We start from the raw sequence: 12083 nt of genomic DNA on the forward strand, positions 1-12083 counted from the left end.
TTGAGCAGTGTGAGGGGTGCAGTTTTAGGAATGGTGTCACTTTTGGGTATTTTCTGTCACCTAGGTCTCTGAAAGTCACTTCAAATGTGATGTCCCTAAAATAATTGGTTTTGTAAACTTTGTTGGAAAAATGAGAAATTGCTGATAAACTTTTAACCCTTCCAACTTCCTAACAAAAATAAAATTATGTTTCAAAAATGGTGCTGATGTAAAGTGGACATGTGGGAAATGTTATTTATTAAAGAGGTTGTCCACTACTTTAACATTGCTTGCCTATCCTTAGGATAGGTCATGAACGTCTGATCGTCTGAGGTCCGACATCTGGCACCCCCACCGATCAGCTCTTCTTGGTGCTATGGCAGCATCAGGCCTATGGAAATCAATAGGCGGTAGATGTGCAGTACCTGACTGCAGCCGCTATCAAAAGACAGAGCATTTCTGGCCCCCTGAAAACAGTTAATTGGCGGGGGTGCCAGCTGTCGGACCCCTGATCAGACATTGATGACCTATCAATGGTAAAGTAGTAAGCAACCTCTTAAACTATTTTGTGTGATACAACTCTCTAATTTAAGGGCAAACAAAGTAAAAGTTTGAAAATTGTGAAATTTTCTAAATTCTTGCAAAAATTCCAATATTTTCACAAATAAATGTAAAAAAATGTTATCCTAAATTTACCACTAACCTGATGTACGACTTGTCAAAAAAACGATCCTTTGAAGCATTCCAGAGTTAGTACATCATAAAAATAACACTGGTCAGAATTTAATGTAAATTTTGGCCCTCTCAGGAAGGAGAAAACAGACTTCGACAGTTAGGGGTTAAGGAAAATGTAAGTCTCGTATTATTTTGTTATACAGAGTTTTTACTTCTTCCAATACTCTTAGAATTTACAGTCGCATGTAACTTATCTGAAATTTGGGTATTGGAAAAAAATATATGTTCCAGAGAATTGAGCTTTCTAATCCTTATTAATCCTTTTTTTTTTTAACAGATGGTTCTTCCATGATATCAAGCGTGCAGAGGCAGAAAAGCAGCTAATCATGCCAGGCAATCAGGCTGGAGCTTTTCTTGTCCGCCAAAGTGAGAGTCAAAAAGGAGATTACTCTCTTTCTGGTATGTACAGAGATATTTTAGATTTTTTTTTGATGTTCAATATAACGTATTTTTTTGGATTATAAGACGCACTTTTCCTCCCAAAAATTTGGGAGAAAAATGAGGGGTGTATCTTAAAATACGATTTTAGCTTACTGGGAGGTGGAGAATTGGCTGGGGGCTGTCTGTGCAGCTTTCTGTGCTGGCAGCCAGGTGCCTGTCTGTACGGGCGGCCAGGTGCCTGTCGGTGCGTGCAGGCGGTTGCCTCTCTGTGCCGGCTGCCGGCTGACTCTCTGTGCGGGTGGGCGGCCGGCCTGCTGGCTGCCACTCTGTGTGGGCGGCCAGCTTGCTGTGCGGACTGCGGTGGCTGTGCGGCGGGTGCCCCAGATGGTCTGTCCACGGTCCGAGCTTCAAATGATGGTGCATGGAGTCAGTGCATGCCCAGATGAAGCTCTTGGATGAGAGCTCCATCTGCGCACGCACCACTATGGGCGTCATTTCTTTGAAGCCCGGACTGCCGACAGAGCATCTGGGACACCCGCCGCACTGGCCTGCTCCACCACGCAACCACCGCAGCTTCCGCTGCCAGCAGTGACCCGCCGCTGCCAGAAGTGACATGCCGCCACTGTGAGCACTGACCTGCTGCTGCAAGCACTGACCCGCCACCGCTGCAAGTACTAAAACACCAACGCTGCCAGCACAGGTTCTGCCTCCTGTGAGCTTGCTCTACCACTGCTGCTGCCTCCCTCTGGTAAGACAACACCGGAGTATTAGACGGACCTCTTTTTTTTAATCTTTTTTATCTCTAAATTTGGGGTGCCTCTGACAATCTGGTGTGTCTTATAAAATGAAAAATACGGTACATATGATTTATGCACATTAATATTATTTCTTAGTAATATTATGCAATAAGAATTTGACTTTTTACTGTTCAGTTAAATCTATATGTACCAGTAGATTGTGGGTAGAAAAAACAAACTGAAACATAAAATCAGAGATTTTTTTTTTGCATAAAATTATTACAAAATAATTTTATAATTTTATAAAACAATTTTATTATTAATCACGTCTTCTATTACACTATCCTGCTTTTTTTTTGCATAATGTACTGTATAGTTATAGTGAACACATATACTTATTTTTTAAAGTCACAAATTAGTGAATAAAATGGACATTAGTGATGAGCGAAGCGATCCATGCTGGATCATCTTCAAGTCAGACTTCATGAAATTTACGATTTTACACAAATTCGAACATTTAAGATTTGATTTATGACTTTGCACAAAAACAAAACTTGCCAAGCACCATTTCTCACACCCCTGTATCATCAGAGAGCAGCCTAACATTATTTTGCATTGCAAAGTGAGAGCCATTATGCTAGGTGACAGGGACTGTGATTACACAAGACAGATAAGAAGCAGTTCATCAGAAGCTAACAAGAAGAAGAGGGTGGTGAGCAGCTAACTGCTGTATATTTATTGGTGGGCTGGAAAAGCTTCTCTGTTGCAATATAAATACTGGGTCGGGGTATGGTGGCCAATCCCCATCAAAACAAGCTGTACCCTATGTAAGATAAAAACTCTAATTGCAGGAGAATGACAGCAGATATAACCAGCAAGTCATTTGCAAAGTTGCTTATTTTCATGTTGCCTAACTGAATAAAACTATTTAATAAATTGAGAATACACCTGTCACAAACTAAAATACTTTGTAATGTTGAAAAAAGACCAAAGTGGAGATGAGTGAACCCGTGAAAGTTCAGTTTGGCGGGTTTGGCCGGACTTTAGATAAAGTTTGGTTTGGGTCCTGGACTTCACCTTAATCCCAATGGAAGACACTGATTGGTAGTTTGGGTCTCCACCCATATGCATCCATCCATAAACAAATCACTTATGGAGGGGCAAGGTTTTTCCATTTTTCTGTTTGGTGTACACTACATCCGATCTCGCTGTTGTTACCCCCAGTGTGAGCCGATCAAATACTGCAAGCGGCTTGCACTGGGCTCAGCACAGAGTGTACCCGAGCACAGCAATGCTTGCCTGAGTGTTGTGCATACGTAAGGTACCTGTACTCCAAACTCAAACTGTTTTTTTGTTTGTTTTATTTTTTAAGTCTGTGTTCAGTATGAACCTCGGTTTCGCTCATCTCTAGACATAAGTCCATGTAGTTCATCGTATTGTCCTCCAGTGTTGATTTTGAGGATTAAATCAAACCTATTTAGCAAAATACAATTTTCCTCATTATAGGAGAAACATTCCTTCTTGTCTAGAATAAATTGTTTCTAGCTACCATAACCTGTGATATTAAACTTAAAGGGGTTCTTCTGGTATAGCAAAACCAAAACTAATATAAAATAATAAAAAATGAAAATGTAAATATTAATCAAATTTCTTTTAGCCTCTTAAGGAGAGGGCCTAATTTTATCTTAATAGCCTTGTTTTTCTGATTTTGCTCATCATTGCATTCCATAGCTTTGTTTTCTGCTGCATGAGTTGTATTTGCCATTATTGGATACATACAATGTAATACCAAACTTTTATTACCGCATTAAAAAGAAAATCACCTAAAAAAAATATTATGTTGTGTCATCATTTTCTAAAACCCCATTTTTTTTTTACCTCCATAGACAGAACTGTGTGGAGCTTTGCTTTTGACAGGACATGCTGTAGTTTTCACTGGTGGCACATTTAGATACATAACAGTTTTTGAACACTTTTTAATCTATTCTGGCACTGTCTTATGTATTTGTTTTTTATGGCGCTCACAATGGAGGATAAATAAAGATATAGTTTTATAGTATGGGTCAATGCAATTACACTGATACACAATTTATCACTTCTTTTCCTTTTTTTGTTTTGTTTTATTATATTTCCACAAAATCTCTTTTTAAAAATCGCTTTTATTTTTTGGTTGTCTCATTCCAAGAGCCATAACTTGTTAATTTGGTTTTTTTTACAGGGCGTGAGGGATGTATAAGATGTTATGCTCATTTTTATTTCATTTTATGTGAGGCATGAGTAACGAAGAGAACAATTCTAGTATAGCTTTTCTTTTATTTCTGTTTTCTTTTCCTTTTTCAGAGTTCACCATGCATTAAAAACATAATTAGATGAAAAACAAATTCCATGTAAAACTAATTTTTATCAATAATTGTTTTGGGGGTGTTTTTTCTACATTTTTTTAAACATTTATAAGAATTTCCTTTTGCAAAATGTATTTGTCCTACTTGAGGTGTTGAACATGCAGTCCATTGATCACATAGGTAATACAATGCAATACTTACATTGATCAGCATAAATGAGTACACCCCTTTAAAAAGTAAGATTTTAGTCAATATCACTGAATACAAGAACAGTTTCTTAGGTTTTTGAAAAGACAGTGTTTCATAAAACCTTTTTTAACCCATAACATGAAAGTAAGGTTAGTAATACAACTGTCATTACAAAATCTTCAATTGTACTCAAATTAGTGCAAAAATGAATACACCTCACATCAAAAACTACTACATTTAGTATTTTGTATGACCTTCATGATTTTCAAATTTACTTTCCAAGTATTCTAGTCATATAATGAACAAGTTGGTGACATATAACAATATCTGTCTTTTTCCATTCTGTAATTAAGACCTCAGATCAGCATACTTGGCTAGTGAATCACTTTCGCTCTATTCTTCTTCTGATATGTAAGAGACAGTACCATACCGCTATGGAACCCGTGAGTTGAGGGGGTTGGTGCTGACCCAGTCTTTCCCCCTCCTGGTATCAGACTTTGCTTTCAACTGTATCAGCATTCTCAATGCCGATATAGTCGAAGGCAATTAAACAGGAGTTTCTGCAGTGGATGACTATGGGGTGCATCATACAGTTTGGAGGATTATGAGCTGTGCATTATACTATATATAGAAGTATGGGCTGTGCATTATATATGGAGGTGACTTAAGCCCGCTTTACACGCTGCAATGTATCTTACAATGTGTCGGCGGGGTCACGTCGTAAGTGATGCACATCCGGCATTGCAAGTTACATTGCAGTGTGTAACTGCTATGTGCGATTGCGATTGAACGTTAAAACGTTCATCGCACGCACGTCGTACATTCCTCATCAATTGTACGTCAGATTGTTCATCGTACCCGGGGTAGCACACATTGCAGTGTGTGACACCCCAGGAACGATGAACAGATCTTACCTACGTCCTGCGGCTCCCGGCCGGTAATGCGGAAGGAAGGAGGTGGGCGGGATGTGTACGTCCTGCTCAGCTCCGCCCCTCCGCTACTATTGGCCGGCTTTCGCATGACGTCGATGTGACGCCGAACGTCCCTCCCACTCCAGGAAGTGGACGTTCGCCGCCCACATCGAGGTCGTATGGAAGGTAAGTATGTGTGACGGGGGTTAATCGTTTGTGTGGCACGTTCAACAAATTGAACGTGCCACACATACGATGGGAGCGTTGCAAATCGCATACGATATCGTATGCGAAATTGCAACGTGTAAAGCAGGCTTAATACTATATTGAGGACTACGGGGGTGCATTATGTATGGATGACTATGGAGAATGCATTATATTTTATAGAGGACTATGGGGTGCTTAATATTATATGAAGGGCTATGTGCAATTATACTATAAGGAAGACTAATGACTCTGCATTACAGTATATGGATGACTATAGGGGTGCATTATACTATATAAAGGATTATGGGGAATGCATTATGCTATATGAAGGACTATGGAGGGTACATTATACTATGTGGAGGACTATGTGGCTTCATTACACTATATAGAGGACTTTGGGAGGGGCATTATATATGGAGGACTGTGGAGGCTGTATTACATTATATGGAGGAATAAGGGCTATGCATTATACTATATGGACTATGGCATATTCATTATACTGTGTAGAGGACTATGGGGTATTCATTTTACTATATGGAGGACTATTGGTTGTACATTATACTGTATGGAGGACTATGGATGCATTATAGTATATAGAAGACTGTGGGGTACATTATATTATATGGAGGACTATGGGAGATGCATTGCATATCTAGGCCTATGAAGGGTGCATTATATTAAATGGAGGACTATGGGGTGTGCATGTGCATTATACTATATGGGGGGTGCATTATATTATATAGAGTACTATATATAAAAAAGGAGAAGTGAAATAAAGTTGCAAGCAACAAATAATTATTTATTTAATACACATGAGCTATATCAAGATATAAAAAGGATAATGAACAGAATAGCTGCTGGAAAACTCTTTTTACATAGCACAATACATGTATGAAACAATGTAAATAGTATAAGCATATGGTATTTAAAGACACCGTGGTCATAAAGTTGCATACAACCATAATCACAGAGGTAATAAGAAACATTTAAACATACCGATGCAAGAGAAGGTGACTAGATGCAAAATAAAGTGCCAGCAGGGCAAAAGATGGACGTCTCAGAGGGGAAATGTGGGTTTTGTGTGGCTTAGATTACACGCTTCTTCAGACCAAGGTATTGTAGCTGAGGTTCCACCATTAGGACCTTAAATCCCCGTGGTAAGCAGTCTATATATGAAGTACTATGTAGAGTGCATTATAATATTTGAGGACTATATAGGGCCGATAATTCCATATGGAGGATTATGGGGGATGCGTTTTATTATATATATAAGGCAATATGGGGTCCATTATACTTTATGGAAGTCTTTTTGGAGGCCATTATACTATTTGGAGGGCTATGTATGGGCCATTATACTGTATTCAAGCAATTATACAGTATGAAGGATTGTGTGGTATCCATCATACTGTGTTGATTTTTCAAAAGTGGTTTACTCATTTATCCTGAACACTGTTGGTAGGCAGTGCATTATCCTTCTTATCAGCGTTGTACAAACAGGCAGTCTTTGGCAAGAGCTATTAAAGGGAACCTAGCACCGGGTTTTTCCCCTATGAGCTGCGGCGCCTCCAGGAGTAAGCTCTTATATACAGCATTCCAGAATGCTGTGTTTAATAGTCCAAGCCACTCTGTATAACGTAGAAAGACGTTTATAATATTCACCTAGGGGGCGGGCTGGTTTAATGGGTGTCGCTTCTGCCAGTTTGGCACCTCCTCCATCTTTGCGATCGCCGTCTTTCTGCCCAGACCTCGTGTGCATGACGCATCCTACATCATTCATACACAAGCCTCCATTGTGCTCCGGCGTATGCACACTTTCATCTGCTCAGCTGAGGGCAGAACAAAGTACTGTAATGCGCAGGCACGAGGAAAGGTCTAAGACCTCCTGCGCATGCGCACTAAAATAGTTTGATCTGCCCTCAGCCGGGCAGATGAAAGTGTGCGTACGCCGGAGCACAATGGAGGCCTGTGTGTGAATGACGTAGAATGCATCATCCACACAAGGTTGGGCAGGAGGATGGCAATCGCACAAGATGGGGGAGGCACTGGATCGAGAGCAGCGACAAACATTGCTCTGGATTGCCTCCCAGGTGACCATTATAAAGGTGTTTTTTATGTTATACATTATATAAAGCATTCGGGCTCAGATAACCATAATGAATCTCAAAAATTATATGTTTATCTATAGCTCAAATATGAATATGAACATATAAGAAGCAATTATTGTGATATTGTGAACTGTGAAAATGTTGATCATTACAATTACAATCTGCCAAAACTACCCCTTCATCCCTGCTTGATTTTGCACTTTCCTTTTTTTTTTTCCTCTCCTTTTCCTTTGAGAGCCGTAACTTTTTTATTTTTCAGTCAATCTTGCCATGTGAGGGCTTGTTTTTTGTGAAACGAGTTGTACTTTTTAAATGTAACCATAAGTTTTACCATATAGTGTACTGGAAAACGGCAAAAAATTCCAAATGTGGGAAAAATTGCAAAAAAAGTGCGATTGCACGATTGTTTTTGAGTTATTTTATTCACAGTATTCACTATATGGTAAAACTGATGTATTAGTGTGATGGCTAACATCGGTGCGAGTTCGTATACACCAAACATGTATAGGTTTACTTTTACCTAAGGGGGTTAAAAAAAATCAGACGTTTGTCCAAAAAAAGTGGCACACTTTTTGCACCATTTTCCGTGACCTATAATGTTCTCACTTTGTGGGATCTATGGCTCAGTAATGGCATATGTTTTATGTCTCGAGCTGACGTTTTTAACGGTACCATTTTTGCACAGGTGCTACGAGTTGTACTTTTTAAATGTAACCATAAGTTTTACCATATAGTGTACTGGAAAACGGCAAAAAATTCCAAATGTGGGAAAAATTGCAAAAAAAGTGCGATTGCACGATTGTTTTTGAGTTATTTTATTCACAGTATTCACTATATGGTAAAACTGATGTATTAGTGTGATGGCTGACATCGGTGCGAGTTCGTATACACCAAACATGTATAGGTTTACTTTTACCTAAGGGGTTAAAAAAAATCAGAAGTTTGTCCAAAAAAAGTGGCACACTTTTTGCACCATTTTCCGTGACCTATAATGTTCTCACTTTTTGGGATCTATGGCTCAGTAATGGCGTATGTTTTATGTCTCGAGCTGACGTTTTTAACGGTACCATTTTTGCACAGGTGCTACGTTTTGATTGCCTTTTATGCAAAATTTGCGGTGAACAAAAAACGTAATTTTGGCATTTGGATTTTTTTTGCCGCTATGCCATTTACCAATCAGTTTAATTGATTTTGTATTTTGATAGATTGGGCATTTCTGAACGCGGCGATACCAAATGTGTGTGTATTTTTTAATTTTTTTAAACCTTTCATTTTCAATGGGGCGAAAGGGGGGTGATTTGACTTTTCAGGTTTTTTAATTTTTTTCAATTTTTTATAACTTTGTTTTTATTTTACTAGGTCCCCTAGAAGGCTATAAGGATCAGCAGTCTGATTGCTCGTTCATTCCTCCAGATCACAGCTACACAACTGAGATCTGCAGAAATACTCACCTCTTGTTTCTGCCAGTAGCCGGCCGGGTGAAACAGGAAGTGAGTCATGTGAGCTACAGAAGTCATCACATGACCCTGTGCGACCATGACAACTATCGGCTCCACGTGATCATGTCACGTGACTTACGATGGCGGCCGGTGTGTAAAGTTTTACCGTGACTGCGATATAAATGGGCCTGTCACATTTTTACAGCGTCAGTTAAGGGGTTAACAGGCATGGGCAGATCGCGGATCTACTCGTGCCTGCGAGGCACACATGTCAGCTGTACAAATCAGCTGACATCTGCGCGGATCGCCGCAGGTTGCCTGCAGCAGCCGGGGGATTAACTCTATAACCGCTAGGGCATAATTTTACTGCATGCGGTTGTTAAGGGATTAAAAACATCATGGAGACCTACATTTTTTATTGACATTTGACAATCCAGATTCCATAGCATCATTTTTTTATTACAGTAAGAATTCCTTTAATTATCATATAGAAAACTGTAGCACAATGGTGGATATTGTCCGAATGGGGGCCCCTGTGCAATAATAGTACATGGGCCTTTTGCAGTCCAATAGTTCATCATAATATGGCAGAAACTGCTTGCTCCTTTAGAGATGGAATTGGGCCCTTTACTTTTTGGCATCCTATGTGACTGGACATATTGCACAAATGGTCAGATTTTCTGCAGCATTCCTGCTCCTATAAGCTAAATTGGAATACTTGAATTTTTTCACTGTGTTTTTATTGTGGTTTTACATGCATTTTTATCGTGTTTTTTGCATTCTGCAATTTTTGTATCTTTTTGGTATGTTATGGTTTAAATAAATCTGCTTTGATTTTGATACATATTAATGTTTGGCTTTGACGGGACTTTTTCGATACAGTCATGTGTTGTTTACATGCATTTTTTTAAACGATTCTGTAACTGAAATGCACTAAAAATGCATAAGCGGTTTTTTAACCTATGGATTTTCCACATCAAATGCAATTCTGTGGGGAAAATCCATACTTAAAACTTATCGTATCTGCAAGAGAATTTTACTTTTTACTTTTTCCAGGTTTCAAAAATGCATCACATGTCAATTTACAGTGTAAGAAAAGGTACGGTAAGTAAGGGCATGACATTCTGTAAATCCCATACACTTTACTGAAACTGTAAGACACTGTGATTTTTTTTTTGCATCAAAAACTCAAGGTGGGAATTTAAAGTGGTTAACTTTATAGAGTATATGGTGCAAAGAACTACCTGCTTTTTCTTCCCTGTGATTATTCTTCGATTATTCTTCTGCTTCCTTTGCCCTAACGTCAGCAGAGAAGTTCCCTCTCTTCCGGTCTACTTTGTTGACGAGGTGTAAATGCTGACGTCATACTAATTGACAGCTGGCTCACCACAATTAAAAGTTGATTTTAATGTTCAATTTAATCAATAATTCTTGGAATAATAAGTTGCAAAATTGGATTTGTTTTAAAAAAAAAAAAAAATGTTCCTGTGCTGAAATAACATTACAAACGTGCCCCAGCTATGTACTGTGTAATGGCTGTTTTGACTGCTGGACTGCAATGAGGGGTATTGTGGTAGATGGGAGATATATTTCTACCAGCATATGCTTCTCACACTGGTGAGCGGTAGGGAAGGAAGTCAAACATAGTTATATAAAAGATAAGATAAAATCAGTGATATAATAAATAGTTTCTGAATGACACTAGAGATGACCGCACCTCAATACGCATTTCACACACTGCTTTCTCAATGGAATCCTAGATGCTAAATTGTAGCAGTTTGATTACACAACCTCATATCTTATTATACCCCTATACGTATATGTCTGATAATGTATCTGATATTCTTCCGGCTTAGAGATATATTTTATTATGATTTAAATAAAATTAATAAACAATATACTTTATCTTTGGGGAGTGTGGTAGTTTATCTGTAGGATCCTTGTAAATTAATTGTTTCATTATAGCCTGCTCGGGCTATTTATGCTACCAACAATATCTGAAGCGTCTATTCCACAAGCGGTATGTAGCCACACAGTTGTCTGAACTATACCAGGACACCATAGCTCCTTATACTGCTCCCATCTGGTCTGATTTCTATACCTGCAGCCTATAAAAGGAAGGTTTATAAATAAGATGGGGCAAAATTGCATCCAGACAGGCTGTAAAGAACAGTATATGTTTGATTGAGAAACCTATTTAGGGAATGCTCTCATGAGCGTGAAAAACGGACGAGTGACATACGAGAAAATCTCGCATAGCACTCTGACCAATGTTAGTGAATGAGGGAGAGCAGTTGGTCAGCTTTTCTTGCATCCAAATTCTGGATGCGAGAAAAGTCGCAACATACAGCAATTTTCTACTAGAGCCGTATCACTTGCACCCATTCAAGTGAATGGGTGCGAGAGAAACATCGGACTGCACTCGGAAATTATCCCAGTGCAGTGCAATATACGCACAGGCTGACAATGGAGGAGATGGGGGGGATTAACCCCTCCCTGTCCTCCACAGCGCCTGCCCTCAGTTTCAGAGCTGTGACCCGATTGCAAGATTGGATCACAGTTGCATGACACTCGGCTCACGCTCGCAGCAGAGTCTGAGCCGAGGATCATTAACATAGTACATCTGATGCTGTCGCATCGGATGCCATACGCTAGCGTGACTCCGGCCTTAAGCACAGACTAATTCATTATTAGCATTTCAATTCTTGTTCCAAACAATTTCCTGCAGTCATATGAAAAAAAATAGAATGAACATTTGTGTTTTTCTCTTTACTTGGAATGTAATAAATCTTATGTTTGTAAGAACTGTTTAGATAGCGATTAAACAAGTGTATTTTCAAGCTGTGCTAAGTTCCTTACTAATTAACAGCTGTAAATTACAAAGTCAACGAAGATATACTATTGACTCTTTCCAGCAACCTGCTAATAATAATATGTATCTTTAAACACATTTAAAATATAAAGAATAATTTATGAAATGAAATGCTTTAAGTAATTTAGTTATTTTGAGATTTTGAGCAGCTGGAGTGGAGTGTTAATAAACTGAGTTTAGTGAAAG

The 12083-nt window shown here is 38.9% G+C and overlaps 1 protein-coding gene across 1 annotated transcript in view; it reads left to right on the forward strand.

The window, feature by feature from the left end:
* The window catches only part of FRK (fyn related Src family tyrosine kinase), a 166398-nt gene that overhangs the window by 80242 nt on the left and 74073 nt on the right, over window positions 1-12083 (forward strand). Inside the window, exon 2 of the mRNA XM_075338332.1 lies at window positions 992-1113. Within this exon, the coding sequence (XP_075194447.1) occupies window positions 992-1113 (122 nt within the window). The remainder of the gene's footprint in view (window positions 1-991; window positions 1114-12083) is intronic.

This window comes from Anomaloglossus baeobatrachus, chromosome 3, assembly GCF_048569485.1.
Source record: "Anomaloglossus baeobatrachus isolate aAnoBae1 chromosome 3, aAnoBae1.hap1, whole genome shotgun sequence".
NCBI classification, from domain to species: Eukaryota; Metazoa; Chordata; class Amphibia; order Anura; family Aromobatidae; genus Anomaloglossus; species Anomaloglossus baeobatrachus.